Here is a 25,138-nt window from a genome sequence, read left to right as displayed (position 1 = left end):
ACCCGTTCTATATAGATGGTGGCTCTTTCCTGACATGACCAAGGCTAACTGTGCATAAATCCAAAAAGCCTCACCTGCTTCACAATGAAACACAGCACAGAGTGCCTCTGAGAGAGGAATTAGCAGGAAATGGACATGTGCCTATCAAACAATGGATTGAATACATTATCCCACGTCTCTACCCACTGCCCTAGCTTCATCGCCCTCTCCCTTCCCTCCATTCTGATCTCTAAAAAGAAGGGTTCCGCTGGGCGCGGCGGCTCTCGCCTGTAATCCCAACACTTTGGGAAGCCAAGGCAGGCGGATCACTTGAGGTCAGGAGTTGCCCAGGCTGCAGTTCCTTACATATTTTGGATACAAGCCCTTTATCTGATAAATGTGCTGCAATTTATTCTTCCAGGCTTGCCTCCCATTTTCCAATATCACTGAAAAACAAAATCTTTATAAAGTCCAGTTTAGTAATATTTTGCTTCGTGACTCATGTTTTCTGTGTTTGTTGAGCATACAGAATTTAATTTTTTAAAATTTCACCAAATATGAGATGTTGTTGGCTATCATTTTTCTACATTTTTTTTGTGGCCCATTCTTTCTTTCCTTTCTGGTACTCGTCACCTGTACTTTAAACTTTTGATATAGGGTCCTGAAGCTTTGCTTAATAAAATCCTTTTTGTCTTTGTATTTTAGAATGAATACTTTCTATTGATCTGTCTTCATGTTTCCTGACTCTTTTCTCTTTCCTCCATTCTGCTATTAAGCCCATCCAGTAAGTTTTAAAATTTTAGATATTATATTTTTCAGTTCTGAAATTTTCATTTGATTTTTTTCTATGTTCTAGGAGATATCCTTTCTTTTCATTCATATTAGGTATATTTTCCTTTACTTTATAAAGCTTTGTTATAGTAGCTGCTCTATTCTCCTGGAGTGATAATTCCAACATCTGGGGCATCTTAGGATGGACTGTCTTTTCCTTTGAGAGTAATGTATTTTCTTTTTTCTGTTGTTGCTTTTGTTGTTTTGTTGTATGTCAAGCAATTTTGGGTTGTATCCTGGGCAAGGTGAATATTATATTGTGAAGAACTGGGATTCAGTTATATTCTTCTGAAGAATGTTGAGGCTCTTGTAGGCAATTAACTTGATCAGACTCCAACGGTAAGCTTTCTGTTGCTTCCTCTGGGCAGTGATTCAAATCTTGGTTCAATTCTTCAAGCTTGTGTTGCCCTGCCTGTCTTGCTCATGCATGCTTTGGGGGTAAGCAAGAGATTTGTGTGAAGCCGATATACAAATCAGAGGCTTCCTATCCCTGGCTGTCTCCCTGCTAGGACTCCTCACTCCCCAGTGACCTGGGCTTCTTCCTCTGGTATCTCTGGTCTAATACATAGTGAATTTTAGGCCAGGCCTGGTGGTTCACGCCTGTTAACACTAGCACTTTGGGAAGCCGAGACAGGTGAGTCACTTGAGCCCAGCAGTTTGAGGGCAGCCTGAGCAACATGGCAAAACTCCATCTACCAAAAATACAAAGATTAGCTGGGTGTGGTGGCACATGCCTTTGGTCCCAGCTTCTTGGGAGGCTGAGGCAGGAGGATTGCTTGAACCTAGGAAGTGGAGACTGTCATGTGCTGAGATTGTGCCACTGCACCCCACCCTGGGCAACAGAGCGAGACCCTATGTCGAAACAAAAAAAGTGAATTTTGAGAAGAACTTTATTGACCTCTGGTGTGCTGCTTTGCAATTGTGGTTTGTCCTCAGACCAATGTGGAGAGGAGGGGAGACTCACCAAGGTTTTGAGTTCCTTGCATGTCTTCACTCTAGGAAGTTTGGACTGTAGGGGCTTAAACCACTGAACTCCAGGTGGATTCAATTCCTTTTTTGTTCAGGGTGCACAAGCCTGGAGTTTTCAGATTCCCTATCTTGCAGTGCTGCTAGATTTTCCCAGGAATCTTATTCATTCCCATCATGTCCCTGGGCTGCGCTCCCACAATGCAGTTTTCAGTGTTTCCTGAGTTTCATCCCTGTATTTCAAGACATCTCTTTTATATTCACATAGAACCTTCAGTCTAGAGTCACTCTCCTGTCTGGCTCACCTGCTTTGGTTACTGTACAGTATTTGTTCAGTGAACTAAGCTTAGAATTACAACAAGTGGAGGATATTTTTGTTTTCACCTCCTATTTCTTCACTGAGAGCACTGAACTAAAGATGACAATGCTGCTGCCAGTTATTGGTGAAGCTGCTGACAATACTTCACTTTGAGGACAATCCCACAAGGACTACTACTAGGCTTTGGAATACCACCTCCTTCCCTTTCTTCCTCCCCTATCAATTGGGTGTTCATAGTGATAATCGGTATAGATTACTATGTGATCGCCATAGCTATATAGCTTTACTCACCATCCATTGCCGAGTATTCTTTGAGCAGCAACTCTATGCCCTTAGGCACAGTTCCAGATGCTAGGGATAGAGTGGCAATGGGACAGACATGATCCCTGCTGTCTGGAGCTTGCATTCTGGTGGGTGTGTGTGGTGGCTTACACTTAGAGATAATTAAGCAAGGACATTTCTCAGTGATGCGCTACGAAAACAAAAACAAAAAAACACACACAAAAAACAAAAAAAAACAAGCAAGGGAATGAGAATGCAATGCTGGGACAAGGAGTGTAACCTTAGACAGGGTGGAGCAGTGTATTAGCCCATTTTCACAAGGCTATGAAGAACTGCCTGAGACTGGGTAATTTATAAAGAAAAGAGATTTAATAGACTCACAGTTCTGCATGGCTGGGGAGGCCTCAGGAAACTTACAATCCTGGTGGAAGGGGAAGCAGGCATGTCTTACCCGGCAAGAAGAGAGAAAGAGTGTGAAGGAGGAACTGTCAAACACGAAACCATCAGTTTCGTGAGAACTCACTATCACAAGAATAGCATGGGAGAAACTGCCTCCGTGATCCAGTTACCTCCCACCAGGTCCGTCCCTTGACACAGGGGGATTATGGGGATTACAATTCAAGATGAGATTTGGGTGTGGACACACAGCCAAACCATATCAAGGAGGAAGGCCACTTTCAGGGGTGAGTGTTTGAGTGGATGTCAAAATGATGACAAGAAACGTTTCTAGAAAGACACAGTGGCTCACTCATTCTAAGTGTGCTGTGAAGCCCCTTTAGTGAAGAAATCTACTTCTCAAACATAATTGCCAGAATAATGAAGGGTAACATGATTACTCACATTTAATCGGCTTCATTTACATAGATAAAACCTAAAGGAAAAATCCAATCTGTATTCATGTGCACGCACTGATGTTTAAAAATCCACCGGAGGAAAAAGAAAATTGGTCAGCAAAATCTTTTCTAGATAAATGCTAGAAATCATTATTCCAAGAAAAGAATCCTCCACTTTTACTATATGTGTGTATGTGTGTATACTCACTAAAAAATACATAAGAGCTCCCCCATGGCTTGAGAGTATTTTATGAAGTTATAAAAATCAGTATTACAAGTACTATCTGTTACAAGTGCAATCAAAACTGTTGAGGTTATCTGAATAAAAAATTCCTGATGTCTATTACAGAAAGTTTTTAATAGAACTTGCCTTGGCAATTTACTCTTAAATATTCTTTTTTCCCCAGCTCAATATAATATTGCTACCTAATTTTGTGACTGCACAAAATCGTTTTAGGCACTACTTGAAGAATAAGTATTAAGAGTTCAAGTAAGGATGGGTGCAGTGGCCAACGCCTGTAATCCCAACACTTTGGGAGGCCGAGGTGGAAGGACTGCTTGGGGCCAGGAGTTCAAGACCAGTCTGGGTAACAGAGCAAGACCTCCATCTCTACAAATATAAAAATAAAAAACTACATGTAGTGACACGAGCCTGTAGTCCCAGCTAATTTGGGAGGCTGAGGTGGGAGGGTTGGTTGAACCCAAGAGTTCAAGGCTGCAGCCTGGGTGATAGAGCAAAAGACCCTGTCTCAAACAAAAGAGTTCAAGTAAATGCAAATGATGTTTTGGCAACCTTTTCTCAAAAGACTCTGGATTGGAATACAGACTATAATACTAAACTACTATGTGTATACTGTTTCTACAGTTATATACACTGCAGTGTCATTTACAGGTATATAAGGTCAATGGTCCTTGTCTTATTCAAGTTTAAACTAGTGCTTGCCTTGTAACTCTGCAAGTGATCAGTAGTCTCTTAATACTGAAAATCACAAAATAGGATAAAATGTTCTGTTGCTAGTCCCATAAAGCTTACTAGATTTTTTCCCCCATTCTTCCCAGTCTTAGGAGAAACATGACTGAAGATGTGAGATAAAATTATTTATTGTAATAAGTAAATGATCATCTTCCCAGCCCCATTCCCAAAGTCACTTGAGCCTTTGCAATCCAATTTGAGATCACTTTAAAAAACCTTCCCCCTGTAACATGCCCTTGTGTTTTTGTTTTTTCCTCCAATTAAAGTGATTAATGGGAAAGGGGAGCATTAGATGACATTCCTTGCCTTCAGGCAGCTGGTGGTTCCCTACACCCTGGGGCGGTAACTCCAGACATGGAGCAGCTAGAGCTGCGGACAGTTACTGCTGCAGACAGGGCTGTGTCCCGTCACTCATGATGGTTCAGCTCAGTTTCTAAATCCCCCAGTAAAAATCCTCCCCCTGGAACCATCTGCCCTTTGGACAAGCTTCTGCCCCCTGAACCTGGTGCAATCAGGGTATGGTTTAGGCTTTGCAGAGCTGGGAGGAAATCCCCGGGGCCTCGAGGCAACGCTGTCCAAGGTGCTGATTACCGTACTCAGTGTGTTGCCACTGGCTGAGCTGGTGGAACCTTTCGCCGCTGAGAAACGTTTTCCAAGACAGGACAGTGTTATGGAGCATGGACTCAAGCCTTGGGCCATCTACATCCGTTCCTTCTCCACCAAGATGAGTTGGGAGACCTTGGCCACGTGACCCCCACCTTTCTGAGCCAAAGCACTTAAAACACACAACAAACATTCAAAACCACAGCACTTCGAATCAGGAAGTCCTTTTATCATTTTTCACAGTATAAGGCACTTATTTTTTAACATCGTTCTCTTTTTTTAAAGGCAAAGGAACCGCAAGTGAACACACTAGTCATGACCCATCAGAATGATAGATGCTTATCTACAAAAACATTTCCTGACATCTTTCTGAACCTCTTGCCACTGGGAAATACCACTGTTTACTTACTTAAAAACTGGTGAGAATTTAAAATGATTCTCTCTTCCTTTTTAAAAAATTAAATTTGTATAAATATAAGGCATACAAGTGCAGTTTTGTTACACGGATATATTGCAAAGTGGTGAAGTCCGGGCTTTTCCTGCAACCAACACCAGAAAAGTGTCTATTGTACCCACTGGGTAATTTCTCATCCCTTACCCTCCTCCCACCATTCTGAGTCTCCAATGTCTATTCCACACTCTATGTTCATGGGTACACTTTATTTAGCTCCCATTTATGAGTGAGAACGTGAGGTATTTGACTTTCCACTTCTAAGTTATTTCACTTACGATAACCGCCTCCAGTTCCACCCAGGTTGCTGCAAAGGACATGGTTTCCTTCTTTTTAATGGCTGAATAGTATTCCATTGTGTATACATACCACATGTTCTTTATCCAATCATCTGTTGATGTGATTCCCTTTTCTTTGCATATTCTTGGGGTACTTTTAAATCAGTTAAGTTTTTGGGGAAGGAGATTTGGTAAGTTTCATTTTCATTACTTTCAATTATCTCCATTATCCTTCTGCAAACCCATGGGCCACAATTCAGAGCATTTTGCATGTGTGAGACCACAATGAGAGCTCCTTTTCATTTCCCCCTGGAGAAACCCCCATCCTGGAATCGAAGCCCTCTGTTTATGATCCAAGTGTCACCACATCTCAAGTCTCAATGTGTGTGTGTGTGTGATTTTTTTTTTTGAGAGAGTCTTGCTCTGTCGCCCAGGCTGGAGGGCAGCGGCACGATCTTCGCTCACCGCAACCTCTGCCTCCTGGGTTCCAGTGATCTCCTGCCTCAGCCTTCTGAGTAGGTGGGATTACAGGTGTGCACCAGCATGCCTGGCTAATTTTTGTATTTTCAGTAGAGATGCAGTTTCACCATGTTGGCCAGACTGGTCTCAAACTCCTGACCTCAGGTGATCCGCCCGTCTCAGCCTCCCAAAGTGCTGGGATTAAAGGAGTAAGCCACTGCGCCCAGCCCAATGTGTGGTTGTTATTAGCTATGCCCTTTACCGAACTCCTTTTCTTGACCTCTTACACCTACACCTGTTGTAAAGAAACAAATACAAAACAAGATTGTAGCAAAACACTAAAAGAGCACTTTAGTTTTTAAAAATTTCAATTTTCTTGTGGCACATAACAATGAACTATGGTGTCACCAACCTATCATATAATTAACTTCTCGTCTTTTGTTCCTTATGAATTTACATATTTAATTATCTTTCCATTTAATTTCCCATGGTTTTGCTATGTTGACTAAAACTTTGTAATGAGAAAGTCTTTTAATGGAATAGACTTTGCAGTTCATGTGTAACCAGCTTTGGAAGTCATTTTAGAATTACTGAGTGCCGTTCCGTAATGCTGTGCATTTTTCCTGCCAGGATTTGGAGTTCCTAGGTTACTTGTCCACCAGAACAATGGCTGTAGAAGAGAAAACTGAGCAGTGGTCAGGAGCTGCCAAGAAGATGCAGTGAAACAGGTTACATCAGAACAATGCTGATTGGAAATAACCTACGCGCTTTTGTCAAGGGATTTTGCATCAGTGTATGTAATTCAAGTCAGGGCCAATTCAGAGGATGTGGCTTAAGGTGCTGTTTTGGCCCCACCAGAATTTTTGCTTTGTTTCTTTTGAGAGCTCTGCATACATTCCCACTTTTTCTGTCGAAGTGGGCACAATAAAGAGTCTCATGAGTGGCGGGGCATTCTGATCCCCAGAGACCACCCATCTGCGAGTGGCTACACAGCCAGAATGTGGATGTGAACAAACTCAAAATGTGCTGCCCAGCGGCTGGAGAAGTGGCATTTTAGAGCTTCGGTTTCAGTCTCTTGGAGGAGATTTTCATAAACGGCCAATTTATGTGCAAAGGTGACTTTTCTAGGCACCCAGGAAGGCAAATTTAGGCTCCGAGCTGTATCAACTGTATTCTGTTTCTATCATCAGCAATAACAGAAGTCTCAGAATTTAACAGGAAATGGTGGCTACTTGGCTCCTTGTCAAAATAAGTCTGCATGGCTCTTGCAACAAGGGAGACAGCTGTTCATTCTGCTGGGAAGGAAAGGAGATGAATTTTGTTTTGCCTAGCATTTTGGGAATCATGACCACAATTTAATACAATAGGAGTAGTTTGTTTAAGGTCTTATCAAAGATCATACTTGGATATCAGATTGGAACTGAGGTCAACAGGCAGACTTTGATCATATGCTAACCAGAAAACAATCCAATTCAAAAGTGGAGTTGAGAAACACAGCATTAGGAGAATTTATTCAAACATCCATGCAGACATAGTCTAATATTTAAAAAACTGATTTCCAGGATCTCTCGCTCCATTTTAAAGGAATTGCAGTTCTCTTTTGAGTATAATTCAGGATAGGGCCCCAGCTCTCTGATAAAGGACATAAATTCACAAACCTGCCTGGGCTATTTTTATATTTCAGCAAGGGGTTATGGGCAGCTGCTGTTTCCGGCAAAAAAAAAAAAAAAAAATAGTGCAAGTGAAAAGTGAACGGGAACAGGAAGGACCGTCATTTTTCCTTGATCAAATCCATGAGATCGTCTTCTACTCCTTTCTCACTCAGCTCATCTAGACTATAGTATCGGTGAACAATTTTCTCGGCAGTGACCACCACGACTCGGAGCCCATGGGGGTCTCTGCCAAGCTGGCATCCGATGGCAGATGACACCACCATGTCGAGGTTCTGGTAGGTGCCCCCGGCATTCCTGTGGTAGTGGCCTGAGAACACGACTTTGACACCTGCAGGGAAGGGAAAAAGACGTTAGGGGGCCGAGGACTTCCATCAGGTAACCTGAGGTCTCCAGCATTTTATTCTGTGAACAGTAATATATTAAAGATATTATTATACCATCATGTAGAATTATCATATTAAATGTATAATATTCTGTATATAATCAACAAATAGAAAGTGTATGTGACATACAGAATCCCTGAAAGGATACTTCATATTTGTAATATATTATTAACACTTCCGTCATCACTAGTACAAAGAAGTACTAGGGAAGAAAATGAGAGAAGAAAGATGAAGTGAATGACTTTGAGAAAAGACAGAGACTGAGGAAAACATCCTGAGGCCTAGAAATATCCAGATGATGGAAGTTATGTCTTTTAAAAATAACGTTTATGGCCAGGGATGGTGGCTCATGCCTGTAATTCTAGCACTTTGGGAGGCCAAGATGGGTGGATCACTTGACGTCAGGAGTTCGAGACCAGCCTGGCCAACATGGTGAAACCCTGTCTCTACTAAAAATATTTTTAAAAATGGCCGGGCATGGTGGCTCATGCCTGTAATCACAGCACTTTGGGAGGCCAAGGTGGGTGGATCACAAGGTCAGGAGTTCAAGACCAGCCTGGCCAATATGGTGAAACCTCATATTAAAAAATACAAAAATTAGCTGGGCATGGTGGCAGGTGCCTGTAGTCCCAGCCACCTGGGAGGCTGAGACAGGAGACTCACTTGAACTCGGGAGATAGAGGTTGCAGTGAGCCAAGATCAAGCCACTGCACTCTAGTCTAAGCAACAGAGCGAGACTCTGTCTCAAAAATAAACACATAAACAAATAAATAAATAACACAAAAAAATTAGGAGGTCCTGGTGGCTGGCGTCTGTAATCCCAGCTACTCAGGAGGCTGAGGCAGGAGAATTGCTTGAACCCAGGAGGCAGAGGTTGCAGTGAGCCTAGATCACGCCACCGCACTCCAGCCTGGGCAACAAGAGCAAGACTCCATCTCAAAATAAATAAACAACTAAAAATAATGTTTATGGCATTCTAATTAAGATACCAGAGCATGTTTGGCATTTGATGAACCCCCTCTGCTCCAAACAGCCGTAATGGATGAAGCGTAAAACAGAAAACCCAAGGACACAGGTAGGCTCAAAAACAAAACAAATAGCTCTACAGGCCAGACACAAAACAGAGAGGCAAAGTCATGAGTGCGAGTACAACATCACCAGGAGTTCAGCTCTTAGAAGATCATAGAGACTGAAAGCATTTTCAGGAGAAAATGGGGAAAATAAAGCCTGGCTCCCTGCTGGAAGAAGGGCGGTTGTGGGTGCCTCTGTTTATGGAAGGAGGCTGAAGAACGCTGCTGCCTGGTGCTGGGGAAGTGGTAGGCTGGTAAATGTTTCACGTTATTATTATTTTTAAAGACCTGATGTGTCATGTTTGTCAATTTCCATGGTGTAAATACTTCCATTGTGGTCGTGGCTCATTGCAAGTTGCCAAGGTGATGTCATTGAACCAGCTGTAGAAGAGATGCCCAGTAGTGCCCATTACATGTGTATCAGATCTGTTTCTACCACAGAGATACAAACGCTGCCAACAGCCTCAAGAGCATGGATCACAGCAATATTTAGCAAAAGAATTACAAAGTGATCAGTTTTGAGTATTTATTACCTTTGCTTTTTCATATAATCTATTTAATGCTGAGTTTATATAATTATTAATAGTGGCCACTTAACTACCAGCTCACAACATTCCTTAAAATGTAATGACTGGTCCTAATGAGTTGGTAGGAGCTGTCTCCAGCACACCACTGGGCTAAGGCTTATTGCAACCAGAGAGTCTAGGAAGGAAGGAGAGACACAGGCTCAAGTCTAGGAGCTGAAATGTTTTCCCCGTTATTACCATGGGGCTCTAAACTAGTATTATCAGGCCTGGTCCTGAATGGGTGTGGGGGTGGAGGTAATGAAAACCACTAGAGAGTCAGAAGTTAGCCAAGAGAGAAAGAATGAGGGAAAAACAAAAAACAAAAAAATACCCCTTACTCAAATTGACCCCGCAATTAAAAATTCTGCTGCCCATGAAGAAATCACGTGGTAAAATAGTCTACGAACCCTTCAATTGGGAACATAAATTCACTCCAGATGAAATTAATTATTTAAAATTGACAAATATTTCAAATCAATGTGTTTAAGACATCAAAGGTCCTTAATAAAGGACTAACACCCATAAAAAGATGTTATGAGACAACATAGGCTAATAGGAGGTAATGAACATTTAGAAATAGTGGACACAAAAGAAGCATCCACTAAAATTTAAAATAAAACAACTCTCAATAAATGAGATAGGCCAGGGATGGTGTCTCATGCCTGTAATCCCTATACTTTGAGAGGCTGAGGTGTAAGAATCGCTTGACGCCAGGAGTATGAGACCAGCCTGGGCAATGTAGGAAGACCCCATCTCTATGAAAAATAATAAAATAAATGAGGTCAATTCTAGACATCAAAGAGGAAATTAGTGAACTGAGAGGTAAAACTGAGGAACCAGAACACAATACAGAGACCTAGACACAAGCAATAGGAACATGCTCTTGATTTGAGTTCTGTGAATTTAAAAATTCAAAGGACAGATTAAGATCAGCAGAAGTTTAGATGAGTTGATGGAGGAGAAAGGAGAAAATAATAGTGAGAAGAATGTGAAGAAATAACAGAAATTTTCCAGAAATAAGGAAGACACAGGTCCTCAGATAAAAGTACTACACAGGAAACATGAAAGTTAATACATACTGATGTATGGTTCAATGAAACTGTGGTACAGCAAAGACAAAGAGAAAAACCATAGGAAGACAACTGCAGTAAAAACATTATAAAGAAATAATCATACAGATAGCAGGAATCTTAACAATAACAGAATCAAAGAGTAATGTCTTCTAAATGCTGACAGCAAATAACTATGGACCTCAAATTTTATATCTAGCTAAACTATCATTTAAGTTTGAGGGCAAAAAAAAAAAAAATGTTTGGAATATAAAAACTAAAAGTTTACCATGTCTAAATCTCCACTGAGAGAATTGCTTCAGCAAAAGAAAGGATGAAATATTAAAAAATAATGATGAGTAAACACCAATATTTTGGTAAACTGAATTAACTATTGATTTATTTTTAAATCTTTTTTAAATGTTAAAAGCGAAACTAAAAATAAAAAATGTCAAGATAGGGAATTCGGTGGAAAATTAAAACATATACAAGTTATTGCTATATTTGGAAGGGAGATAAAATACTGAATAATCTGATAACTTTGCAAGAAAAAATGTATAGTTATCTTATTTCTTTACAATGTCTGAGCATAGCAGTCAAACTAAACAGAAATAAACTGAACTTCATCAAAATTACCAACTTTTGTGATCCCAAAACATCATAAAAAATGAAAAGGCAACCCATAGAATGGGAGAAGATATTTGCATATCATGTATTTAATCAGGGTCTAATATGCAGAAAACATAAAGAGCTTTTACAACTCAACCAAAAGACAACCCAATTAACAAGCGGGAATGGATTTAAACAGACATTCCTTCAAAGGAGATATACAAATGGCCGATAATCATGTGAAAAGATGCTCAACATCATTTATCTTTAGGGAAATGCGAATAGAGACAATGAGATAACCACTTCATGTCCACTCGGATGGCTGTGATGAAAGAGATGGAAAGCAACAAGTGTTCATAGGGATTTGGAGAAATTAGAACCTTCATACCGTGCTGGTGGGAATGTAAAATGGTATAGTTCTTTTGGAAAACATTTTGGCAATTCCTCAAATGTTAAACACATATTTACCATAATTGTGCTATTTCACTCCTAAGTATACATCTAAGAGAAAAGAAAACATTTGCCCATGCAAAAAATTGTAGGTGAGTGTTCATAGCAGCATTTTTCACAAAAGCCTAAAATATGGAAGCAACCTAAATGTCCATCAGTTGATGATGGATAAACAAAATTTGGTCTACCCATACAACAGGATGTTATTCAACCATGAAAAGGCATAAAGCATTGATACATGCTGCAATGTAGATGCACCTTAAAAATATTAAGCTAAGTGAGATAAGTCACTTGCAAAAGGCCCCATCTTGTATGCTTCCCTTTATATAAAATGTCCAGAATAGCAAAATCCATAGAGAAAGTAGATCAGTGGTTGCTAGGGGCTGAGGGAAGGATGGAACGGGAGAGTGACTGCTGACAGGTGCAGGGTTTCTCTGTGGAATGGTAAAAATGGTCTGCAATTAGATCATGGTGATGGTTGCACAACCTTGTGAATATATTAAAACAACTAAATTTGATACTTCAAAAGAGCACATTTTATGGTATGTGAATTATAGCTCAATAAAAAATGCAAAAAAAATTACAGGAAGAGGAGGAAGCTAAAATGACCCATATGGTAATAATGGATTAGAGTTGGAGATATCAGTGGTAATTCATGTTTAGCTCAATATCACTGTGGTTTCACATAAAAATATTTATAGATGTGTATATACACAGGCCAGTACACAGACATTCGTTTCCTTGCTCTGTCAGCTGAGAGCCCCTAGAAGCATGTACTAGCAATGAGAGCACCTAGCACTCAGATCTGGCTTCCTAGTAAGGATTCTCTAATAAAAGGAACTATGGCTCCTTGGAGAAACGGCTACTGTAGCATTGAGCAGGAAATACAGATGAGCCTGGAACATCTTGTGTTGTGAGAAAGGAAAGCGGTGATCAGAAACAAAAACCCTGCAACGATGGGGTATGGCAAAGGGACACAGGAATCAAGCGACAGGATTCCCAATGGCCAAAGCTTAACAATCTGAGTAGCGAAATAAACTAGTGTTGAATTATAACCCAAAGTATTAAAAAATCCCTGAGGTGGCCAGGCGCATTGACTCATGCCTGCAATCCCAGCACTTTGGGAGGCCAAGGCGAGAGGATTGCTTGAGGCCAGGAGTTCGACCAGCCTGGGCAACATAGTGAGACCCCGTCTCTACAAAACATCACAAAATTAGCAGGTGTGGTGGCTCATGCCTGTGGCCCTAGCTACGCAGGAGGCTGAGGTGGGAGGATTGCTTGAGCCTGAAAGTTTGAAGCTACAGTGAGCTATGACTGCGCCATTGCATTCCAGTTTGGGTGACAGAGAGACCTTGTCTCTAAAAACAAACAAATAAAAACTTTGCAAGACCATAATAATAAATCACTGAATACATAAATAAATGGTAGGGGGGAAACATCTCCTACACACAGAAGGGTAACAAAAAAATGACACAGACACCCCACCCTCTAGGAAGTACAGCATCTTTCCTCACCCCTTAGGTGTGGGCTGCGCATTGTGACTTCTGTTCCAAGAGTATAAAGAGAAGGTTAAAAAAAAAAAAAAGAATGTATTTACAGTGAAGAAACTGGACAAACACCAAAAGTGGAAAGTCACACGGTTAGTATGTGCTCTTGATATGAATGTGATAAAAATGGCACTTCACCTCTGTGGTCTTCCTCCCCCAAATCCATCAACCCAGTCTAATCCAGAGGGAAACATCAGGCACATTCCCAAGAGAGACGCAGCCTATCAAATACTTGACCAGCATTCCTCAAAACTGTCATCAAAAACAAGGAAAACTGTAAGAAACTGTCACAGCCAAGAGGAACTGAAGCACATACAATGACTAAATGTGAATGATCCATGTGTTTTTATTTTTTAAATTATATATATTTTTTGTGTATTTTTTTGAGATAGAGTCTCACTGTGACGCCCAGGCTGGTGTGCAGTGGCACGATCTTGGCTCGCTGCAACCTCCGCCTCCTGGGTTCAAGTGATTCTCCTGACTCAGCCTCCTGAGTAGCTGGGATTACAGGCGCCTGCCAGCACGCCCGGCTAATTTTTGTATTTTTAGTAGAGATGGGGGTTTCACCATGTTGGCCAGGCTGGTCTTGAACTCTTGACCTCAAGTGATCTGCCTGCCTCAGCCTCCAGAAGTGCTGGGATTACAGGTGTGAGCTATCACGCCTGGCTGTATTTTTAAAAATACACTTTTAACTTTAGAACAATTTATATTTACAGAAAAATCACAAAGATAATATAGAGAATTCTCATATCCCCTTTACCGTTTTCCCCATTCATTAACATACGACATCAGGATAATACATGTGTTACAATTAATGAACCAATATTGACACATTAACATTAATTAAAGCCCATGATTAGATTCCCTTAGTTTTTTCCTAATGTCCTTTTCCTGTTCCAGGATCTAAACGACTTTTACTAGGTCCACGCTGGGGAACAGGAAGGAAACAGAGATTGAGAATGGTGGTAAAGGGTGGTAAAAAGGTGCAAAGGAAAGCAAACGAGGAGACAGGAGAGCAAGGGGAGAGAAAGAGGAAGGCAGGAAGGGAATCTGCTGACAGTCTCTGCTTCTGGTGAGTGGGGTTCTGGGGGAGCTGTAAAGAGAGCTCTTGGGACTATAGGTACCTGTGCTGGCGGGAACTGGAGATTCACCTGTGGGGAGGCGTGGATCAGCTCAGGTGCATAAAGGATCAGCTCAGGTGCAAAAACGAAGGGTATTCAGCCTTCCCTACTTAAGACTGCCGCAGGTGGAGAGAAACAGCTACAGTCACGTGCAGCACATAGACATTTTGGTCAATGATGGATGCCACAGACGAAGGTGGTCCCGTAAGATTATAATGCTATATTTTCACTGTACCTTCTCTATGTCTAGATATACAAATCCCTACCATTGTGTTACGGTTGCCTGCAGTATCCAGTACAGTACCATGCTGCATGCTTTGCAGTCTAGGAGCTACAGGCTATAGCACACAGCCTAGGTGTGCAGTAGACTACACCATCTAGGTTTGCATACGGACACTGTGATGTTTGCAAAACAACAAAATTGCCTAATGGTGCATGAGTGTAATTTCATTTACTTCTTATTAGAATTTGAACAGAAAGAACTCATGTCAAGGGGCAATCCAGCAATACTATCGCACATTTGACTGTACATTCCCTTGGCCCAACAAAATCATTTTGGTAGATGATTATCCTTCAGAAATCCCCAGGGAAAAGCCCAAAGATGTATCTGAGTTGTGCCTGTGGACATTAATATATGGTTCAACGTGTATCGCAGTACTGTTAGTAACGTTTGTTTATGGAAGATCTGTTAAATGACAGCATGTGCATTTTTAAAAAAGAGGTAATTTATATGTACTGGCACCAAAAGGTGCCAAATACCATTAATATGTATAGCACACTGCTGCAAAAACATCATGTGATCCTGCATAAAATAATGTGTACCTTAGGTTTGTGTGCATATAGAGGTATATGTGCCTATGTGTGCATATGTATACCTAAGAGGGCATGTGGGCACAGACATTAAACTGCTTATAGTGGTGGTTCCAGGTGAGGGGGGTGGGGTGGGATTAGTGAGAGGTGCATCATTCTCTCTTATTACAATAGTGTAATGCTTACGATGATCACAAATTAATCTGGTGATCCGAGTTGAAATCCCAGCACTTTCGGAGGCCGAGGCAGGCAGATCAGTTGAGGTCAGGAGTTCGAGAACAGCCTGGCCAAGATGGCAAAACCCCATCTTTACTATAAATACAAAAACTAGCCAGGCGTGGTGGCAGGCGCCTATAATCTTAGCTACTTGGGAGGCTGAGGCAGGAGACTCACTTGAACTTGGGAGGCAGAGGTTTCAGTGAGCTGAGATTGTGCCACTGCACTCCAGCCTGGGTGACAGAGCGAGACTCTGTCTCAAAAGAAAAGAAAAAAGAAAAGAAAGTAAAATAAAAATTAGGGCAACATGAACAGGGCAGGGTGGCATGACAAAATGCAGCCACTGCCACTCCAGAGCACAAACTGTGCGGTTCTCAGGTTGCAGCTGGAACCGCTGGGTTGGGTGCCCGATGGGTCCTTGCCATAAATAGAGAACTGAAAGGCTCCCATCGTACAGACTCAAGGGGCGGTGGAAATGACTGCTTCCTCTGTAGCTTTCCTGGGGTTTCAAAGCCAGTCTGTGGCTCAAATGGGACGGCATGAGATCAGCCCTGCCTGGGGAAACACTGAACGGCTGGACAGTAAGCACTCAGCATTATTATATCTTTGCATGCTAAATTACGTTTATGAGACTTGGCTCTTCATGCCTAACTCATAGTTGCAAACTGTACTATTCTGGAAAGAATGTCTGGCAATTTTGAAAGAAGTTTGCCTTAGCCATAATTAGCTGTAAAAACTCATTTATGTTTAATTTTCACACCATATTGATTGGCATTAACAGAGAGGGGAGCATTTAATGGTGATTGTTCAAGTGCCCAGAGGACCTTTCAGAGCGGATTCCCCAGACCGTGGACAGCTGCACCTCTCTGTAATATACGTGTCCTCTCCATCTGCTCCTCAGGGCTCACCAATTATTGTTAACGTCCTAAGTCACAGAAAATGTGACCAAACGAGGATTCTTAGAGTACAAAGATGCTGCAAGAGGACTAGCAATAAAGATGAGGCCAGGTGCGGTGGCTCCCACTTATAATCTCAGTACTTTCGGAGGCCAAGGTAAGAGGATCACTTGGTAAGAGGCCAAGGTAAGAGGGGCCAGGAGTTTGAGACCAGCCTCGGCACCAAAATAAGACCCTGTCTCTACAAAAAAGTTTATCCAATCAGCCTGGCATGGGGGTACATGCCTGTAGTTCCAGTTACTCGGGAGGCTGAGAAGGGAGGATTGCTTGAGCTCAAGAGTTGGAGGTTGCAGTGGGCTATGGTTGCACCACTGCACTCCAGCTTGGGCAAGAGAGCAAGACCCTGTCTCAAAATAATAATAATAATAATAATAATAATAATGATGATGATGAGAGAAACTACTAGTGAGCAAAGAAGTTGTGTTCAAAACCTTCTCCTTCTGGTAAAAGAGATTTCTCCCCAACTCCAGTGAGGAACTTGGCCTTCTGGGGTCCTGCAAGACAAAAAATCAAGTAATGACCATGTGATGAGTTTACAAAGAGACGGCCAGGCAGGGGATGAAAGTCTGTCTCAGAAGTCGGAAGATGTGACCAACTCTGTCCTCCTGGGTTCTGATGCTGAGTTCAAGGCTCTGGCATGTTCCTGGCTGGCTCAAGAAGTCTGAAATGAGGGATGAGATGCTGAGTTGGAAAATGGGGGAGACATTTCTTGGGTTGGAGCCAGATTCAGAAGAAGCCTGGTGAATTTCCAGACGTGGGGGTGTCTGAGTCTGTTTCTCAGCTCCAGAGAGGCCCGAAGTTCTGAACCTGGAATATTTCTCCTAGTTCCACCTCCAGTAAGGGCAACCACTCCAGGTGGAGTGAAAGGAGGAGGGGCGTGGAAGGGGGTGGCACAGCAGTGGGGCGCTCTGTATCCTTCATCCTGTTTTACTGAATCCTCCCAATGCACCTCTGTCCTAGGGACTCACATCATCTCTATTTTACAGATGAGAAAACTGAGGCCCAGAGAAGTTAAGAGACAAACACAAAGCCACACAGTCAGACAACAGGACATCGAGGATCGGAACTCGGCGTACTCAGACATCAGAGTCCATTCTGCTTTGGCACCTTGGACCCATTACTGACCTCCATGAGTTTGTAATGAATAACAATGACAGCCCATCTCATGGGTGGCAGAGGTCTGGGGGGGAGGATGGGTGTTGGTACCAAGCTCATCATTGCCCCACCCATGAGGATTTCTCCAGGGCAGGGCCAGCTGCTCACTGCTGGAGGGAGACACACAGCACGGCAGTCCAGCTCTGCAACACACAGCCTCTCTCCGAGTTATAATCCTGTCCCTTTCATGCCGACGGGCCACAAGGACCTGTAAGAAGTTTCCCCCATCTCAGCTTTCTATTAGCTTTTGATAGGGAAGCATCGATTCACAACTCGATGGAGGTAAGGAATGTATTAATAAATCTTGGTTTCCCTGACAGGGGATTGATTTTAGTGGTGTTTTCAAGAGTTGGGCAGAATTTCCACTCAGCCTGTGCATCAGTCATCTGTGGCTGACGTGCCTCTATGGTTCCTTAATTGAGTATTACATACAGATTGTTTTTGAATTATGAACTGCTGTAAGGAGATGACAGGCATCTTTTTAAATTACTGCCAGAAGAATTTCCAGCAAAGGCAGCCACTGCATCAACAGAAGATGACTTCTGTGGCATTAGCTTCGTATTTTTTTTTTTTTTCTCCACAGTATCAAGTCATGAAGACGCTACAAAAGCTATTTTTAAGTTATCTTGATTCAAGTTCATTTCAAATCAATCAGAGGATTGGGACACAGTCTCTGTATAATGTAATATTCTAATGTTGTAAACTTGCTTCAAATCAATCAGGAAATCGAGATGCAAGGCAGTACAATTCCGATACTAAACACTGGATTTCTTTAATGCCTTGGTGTTGGGGCTTAGACCTGGAAAGTGTAAACACCCTCCAATTGGACAGCTTTTACTTTTATCCTGCATGAGACTCTATTTGTGAAAATGTGATCCAGCTTTACGCTGCCAGTTATAACAGTGAAAACTGCACTGCAAACCGTCACTCACACTGACTTTATTCCGCCTCAGTGGTAGGGAAAGATGTGACACAAATAAAAAAGAGGGAGAGAAATGGACAATTAAAAAAGGAAAGGTTTGGTGTAAATGTATAGAAAGTAGGTATAAATAATCCCTCCTGCCGGTAAAGAATTTCTTTAGCAGGCTTTGAGATAAGAGATTCTGGCCAGGGATGGCCAGGGGGCAAAGGGGAAGAGACAGATGTTTCTTAAGTGGGTTTGGGAGGTACAGGTTGGGAATATGAAGTCGTGGTTAAGCCCCACCTGACTCATTCAGGAAAAGGTTCTACACTTTGTGCTGTCAATTGGGGAATTCTAGATTCCAGCATACTTACTCACTCTCATCAGAATTTCCCTGGTATATATCTTCTCCAGTGACCCAATGCCTGTGGCCCAGGACTGACAGGGGACACGGTGGAAGGGGATCCGGGTAAGGTGGGAGGTTGTTTCTTCAGTTAGTTTGAGGCAATAAACATTTGTTGAGCTCCCTCTTGGTGCCAGGTATTATGGAGTGTGGTAGGACCAACCACTCCCAGCAATCAAGAACTCGAGGGCTACAGCCAGGCAGTCAGAGAAAGAGCTACTCATAACAAAACCCAGAAATCAACATCGTTCAGCAGCGTTTTATTCACTGGACATCTACGAGCTGCACTTTGCACCCGCATCATCTCACTCAAGCCAAATGAGGACCCTGACAAGGAAGATATCATCCCCTTTTGCAGATGAGGGAATGAGGCACAGAGAGGTTAAGTGACTTGCCTGGATTCACATAGCTAAGATGTATACTTGGACAAGGCCAATTCAGAAGCACAGGCTCTGTTCACCATCTCAGAGGTGCAAAGTGCCAAAGATCACGGTGCCATAGGCCCTGTAAGAAGGCTTCCTGGAGGGGGTGGCTCTGATGTAAACACATCCTTAATTTCTCCTAGTTCTCTGCTCATATCTGACCTGAGGCCTGAGGGGGGATCATATTATGATGGTAATAACAATAATGATGATAATAATATTTACGGAGTGTTCATTATCTGTCTAGACATTGTTCTATGCACTTTACTTGTTTTTAGCTCATTTAATTCCCACAATTTCTCCATGAAGGACGCAAGGTTATTATCCGTGATTTTTTTATCCGATTTAGAGATGTTCAGTAGTTTGCCTAACTCAGCCGGTAAGTGGGACGGCGAGATCTGAACCCAGGAATCTGTCCCCAGAGTCAGCACTAAAACACCTGCCAAGTGGAGGTAAAGACACATCAGGTGAGGGGAATATCACGAGTGAGTGAAGAGAGTCAAGTGTGTCCAGGAAGCAGCAGGCACCAAACGTAAAGGCTCCTGCAGGCTGGCACCTGCTGGGCGTCTGAATTTCCTCTTCAGCATTTTTAATCCCCCTGACATCCAACATCAAGAAACTCCTGCACATTTCCCAGAGGACACGACTGAAGGTCAGCTGGTGGGTGGTACCAGAATTCCAGTTCAGATTCTGGCTTGGCTGGAGGACAGGCGAGGGTGGGGAAAGGCGGGCCAGAGAGCTACATGGGGTTATACACTGGCTGAAATGGAATGACTTACAAAAAGTGCCAAGGTTGGCTGGGCGCAGTGGCTTATGCCTATAATCCCAGCACTTTGGGAGGCTGAGGCGGGCGGATCACTTGAGGTCAGGAGTTTGAGACCAGCCTGACCAACATGGCAAAATCCCATCTCTACTAAAAATATAGAAATGTGGATGTGGATGTGGTGGTGTGTGCCTGTAATCTCAGCTACTTGGAAGGCTGAAGCACAAGAATCACTTGAACCTGGGAGGCGGAGGCTGCAGTGAGCTGAGCTTGTGCCACTGCACTCCAGTTTGGTGACAGAGCAAGACTCTGTCTGAAAAAGAGAAAAAAGAAAGTGCCTCGGTCGTGTATGCGTCTCCCTTCTCATGGTAAGCATCAAAGCATCCCATCAATTCCAGCTTCAGCCGTTCACTGATTCAAACCCTATCATCCCCAAATCCCGTGAACTAGCATGGGATCTTAAAGATATTTTCGTGGAACTTCTTTTGAGGATCACTGCTAACTTAATTGACCTGCGTCAGCAAATGTTTTCCAGAAAGGTCTGGATAATAAATATTTTAGGCTTTGTGGGCCATGCGGTCTCTGTCACGACTACTCAACTCTGCTTTCCTTTGTAGCGTGAAAGCAGCCATAGAAAGTATATAAGCTTGTGGGCACGGCTGTGATCCAATAAAACATTATTTACAAAAACAGGAGGAAGGCCACCCTCACTAATAAAGCATACCATTAAAAATAATACATTTGGGTAAGTTCAGCCAAGAGTTCTTGATTCTTCAAAAATCTGAAAGTTTCTGTGCTTCTCAAAAATAAAAATCAAAAAACAGTAACAAAGGGAACAGTAATTTGTAGTTTCATTTATAAAACCACGAATGCCATTTCAAACAAGGGAGGCAAGTGACTTGTGTTAGTGAACACAAGAAAGGTCAACTATTCTATAAGTAAGAGCATCTGTCCTGATGGTCAGAAAGAGACTTCTATATCTACTTTAAAAGTGTCTACATCCTTCCATCTAAAAAAGTAACTCAGATCTAATTCAACTGTTTTGGCCATTATAGATACCCTGCATTTCCACAGAAATTTTACAATCAGCATGCTGATTTCTACAAATAATAAAACTGCTGTAATTCTGACTGGGATTTTGTTGAATCTATTGATCAACCCAGGGGAAAATGCCATATTAACATTGGCCCTGTAATCCATGAATATGGTCTATCTTTCCATTTACTTAGGTCTTTTAAAATTACTTTCAGCAATGTTTTGTAGAGGCAGAGGTCTTGGATATCCTTTGTTATTCCTAGGTATTTCATGTTTTATGGTGCTATTGTAAATTGAATTATTTTTGCAATTTCACTTAACAACTGCTTGCTGATACTATATAAAAATGCAATTATTTTTGTCTATTAACCTTATATCCTGAGACCGTGCTAAATTAACTTATTCATTCTAGTAATTATTTGGTAGACTCCTGGGATTTTCTAAGTTAAAAAAAAAATCACATCATCTGCAAATAGGTCATTTTACTTCTTATCTTTATGTCTCTTACTTCTTTCTCTTGCTTTTTGCAACAGTTAGGATCTCCAATATAATGTTAAAAAGTAATGGTGAAAATAGTCACTCTTTTTCTTGTTGGCTATAAATTTAGTTTTCATATTCCTATTTTTTAGACTTTTGATATGACTGCCAAATTATTCTTCAGAAAAACATAATCAATTTAAATACCCAACAAGGATTTGAGAGTTTGATCAATGAGAACTCATTCTTTGGTGATCTCACACAAGCCTTGCAAAGATTAAAAGCGAACCTCCTCAAGAGGACCTAAAATAAGTATCTGTTTATCCAGAACTTCCGAGTAACTGCTATCCTCTCCGTTCCTTTTTCATGCTGGATAATCCCTTTCATCTTCCTCAGAACAAAGCATGTTCACAGGACTTACTATGGTTGGATGTGTGTGTCAAGAGTAGGTAAGCATTCCTTTTACTATTCCTTTTCCTGCATCTTTTCTGTAAGCTTGAAAATACTTCCAAATAAAATGTGAAAACAAAAACAAAAACAATGCATACTTGCTAAAATTAAACCCAAATGTTGTAAAACTACAGAATATTAAACAAAAGAAAGTGGGAGGAGGGAAATTTCTTGAAATCCAGGTTCCTATTTTAGGATTTTCCAGATAATTTAAATGTGTATACTACTATACATATGTTAGATATAGATCTAAAGAAACATATATACATATATAAAATCTCACAAAAATGGAATAGGCTACATATAGATTTGCAACTTGCTTTTATATATTCGACAATGGATCTTTTACTTATTCCATTCAGGATATGCTGCCGTACTTCAGAGCTACTCACTAAGGTCCTGAAAACTGTATTTCTGGTGTTGGGGCTCAGAAATGGTACCCCAAAACATGGCATTTTGACATGCTGAACTAAAGCAGCAGCCTCAAGGTCTCTCTGACCTTCCCTCCTCAAGAGCAGTGACAGAATTTCCTTATCTGAAACTCTCTGGAATTTCCTTATCTGACTAAGGAGATTTCTTTCTAAAAGAAATGCAATTATCTTAAGAATCCCTCCCTAGGAATCTCATCAAATAACCGAGAAAGATTAGCCAATGGAGAAGAGAAGAGACTAAAAGTCATCACCATGCCCAGACAGGCTTTTCTTCCATTCTTCTGAGGGTAGCTCCAAGAGATTATGTAGGAGACTTTATCTACATAATAAGACAACCTTTGTTCACAATGCAGTTCTGTCTCTTACCTTCCCATAACTTGCTGGTCCCATTCAGTTTCCTAAAAGAATCGTTTACAAGATAATGTCTGCTTCCTAGGCCCATTCAATTCCCCTAAAAATCATTTATGACTGCTCAAAATTGCCTACATTTCTCCCATTTCCCTCTCCCCTATGAAGAGGGTATATAAGCTTCAACTATTTGCCCCTTGAGTCTCATATTTTGTATGGCTCTCAAGTTCAGCACATTAAAACATCTGTATGCATGTTTTTCCTGATCACCTGTTCATTGTCAGTTCATTTCCACAGTGAACCTTCATAAGGTGGAACAAAAAGCTTTCCCTCTGCCCCCACACTGCTATGTAAAATCTAGGTTGTTGGATGATCATTCTATATCTTAATAATACAAATACTGTAAACTGGGAGGTCAGGAGAGTTCAGAGCCTTTCAGCCCTCTAAGGACTACTCACAGGCATGGGGACACACATAGTTACTATAGCTTCTCAGAGACCATCTGGGATTCAGTGGGCAGAAACAGATCCAGGGAAGAAGCAGTCTTATCTGCAGAGCCCCTCTGACCTGGGTCTTGGCGGAGAAGCCCATCTACTCCTGCTTGCTGTATCATCAGCATGAGAAGAGAGACACTCTTGGGTTACGGAGTGCCCAAGCCAAGCAGCCCTGCCCCTGTGAGACCTGGAGTGGCTTGTGGGGGCAATATCTCCTGCTGGAGCTGAGCCTCTCAAAGATTTCACTGTGATGGGTCCAGGTGCTCCCGGGCTGAACCCTGCTGGAAACCTGGGTTCAAGCCTCATCTCCTCTTATGGGTGTGACATTAACACCTATACACTTGGTCATTTCAGGCATTTGCTCACATGTCTGGTCTATGTGATATGAAGCATCTGGCTTGTCTTAGGATTCTTAGCCTCCTCTTGAGATTCTCTTCGTCTTTCTCTCTTTTTAATGTTTTGCTTGGGTAGGAAGCAATGGCCCAGTTGTTAAAATGACCTTTACCTAAAGCCAGCTCATACTGTAAAACCTGAAGAGATTTCTTTAAGGATTCCTCCCCCACCCCCATTTCCTCCCCTAAAGAAGAGCCATGCGTTATGATTTCAACGTGTCCCCCAAAGTTTAAGTGTTATAAACTTAATCCCCAGTGTAACAGCATTGGGAGGTGGACCTTTAAGAGATGATTAGGTCACGGGGGCTCTGTCATCATGAATGCATTAATGCTGTCATCAGAGAAGTGGCTTCCTAATTTTAAAAAAAAGGATGAATTTGGCCAGGCCCCCTTCCTCCTCACTCTTGTCAGGGATGCCCCAACAAGAAGGCCCTCACCAGACGCAGCCCCTTGACCTTGGACTTCCCCACCTCCAGAACAGCAAGAAATCAATCTCTGTTCTTTATAAATTACCCAGGCTCAGGTATTCTGTTATAGCAGCACAAAATGAATTAAGACACCACGTAAATCATACTTTTCCTATCTCACCTGATTAATGATCCACAAAAATTATACTCTTCCCTTTTCAAAGTTCCTCTTAATTAAAACTAAGAATGTGGGAGATGGGGATGGCACAGAAGTGGCCTAGAAAACACCTAGGGCTGTGCATTTTCAGCTTCATCAGGATGGAAGTAGTTCTGCTGCAAAAGGTTTGAGAGTGGATGGAAGAGGTTCAGTGGTCACAGGCATCACACCAACACCTGGAGGCAGCTGAGAGGGGCCCACATTCCTGTGCATAACGTGACGTTTCCCACTTCCACCCACGACATCTGCATCCCACTTAGAATTACAAAGGGCATGTGGATGTGCTCTCATGCTCCAGGGTAAAGAGCAGTATTGGGAAATAATTCCTCTCCAGGGCCTGGAGGCGTCTGGCTGCCCTCTTGAGTCCCCAGCCTTGAGAGTGTGATCACAGCATAGCATCACTTCCCTACCCTGGACTCGAGGATCAGTTATGCTCCTCAACCCCGAGACTCACTGCCGTTTACTACTCTTTTGAGACAGCGTCTTGCTCTGTCGCCTATGTTGGAGTGCAGTGGCGTGATCTTGGCTCACTGCAACTTGTGTCTCCTGGGTTCAAGCAATTCTCCCTGCCTCAGCCTCCTGAGTAGCTGAGATTATACGTTCCCACCACCACGCCCAGCTAATTTTTGTATCTTTAGTAGAGGTGGGATTTTGCGATGTTGGCCAGGCTGGTCTCAAACTCCTGAACTTAGGTGATCTGCCCACTTTGGCCTCCCAAAAGTGCTAGGATTACAGGCATGAGCCACTGCACCCAGTCCCTTTATTACTTTTCTACAAGGGGGGGCTATGCTCAACTTTTAATTTTTTCCCCTTCCTGAT

The 25,138-nt window shown here is 42.2% G+C and overlaps 1 protein-coding gene across 4 annotated transcripts in view; it reads right to left on the bottom strand.

Annotated features, from left to right (window-relative positions):
• Nucleotides 1-4,997: 4,997 nt before the first annotated feature.
• The window catches only part of CPPED1 (calcineurin like phosphoesterase domain containing 1), a 137,378-nt gene continuing 117,237 nt past the window's right edge, over nt 4,998-25,138 (bottom strand). For 2 of the 4 annotated variants that reach the window (XM_033235725.1, XM_033235723.1), the window contains one exon: nt 4,998-7,975. In XM_033235725.1, coding sequence (XP_033091616.1) covers nt 7,746-7,975 — 230 coding nt within the window. In that variant the 3' untranslated portion in view covers nt 4,998-7,745. Of the gene's footprint in view, nt 7,976-16,811; nt 16,919-25,138 lie in introns of those variants that run through there. The other 2 variants (XM_033235722.1, XM_033235724.1) reach the window with 2 other exon arrangements.

The sequence above is a fragment of the Trachypithecus francoisi genome, unplaced genomic scaffold (assembly GCF_009764315.1).
Source record: "Trachypithecus francoisi isolate TF-2019V2 unplaced genomic scaffold, Tfra_2.0 Lachesis_group15, whole genome shotgun sequence".
In the NCBI taxonomy this organism is placed as follows: domain Eukaryota; kingdom Metazoa; phylum Chordata; class Mammalia; order Primates; family Cercopithecidae; genus Trachypithecus; species Trachypithecus francoisi.
The sequence above is the reverse complement of the archived record's forward strand: the minus strand, read 5'-3'. Positions and strand labels throughout refer to the sequence as shown.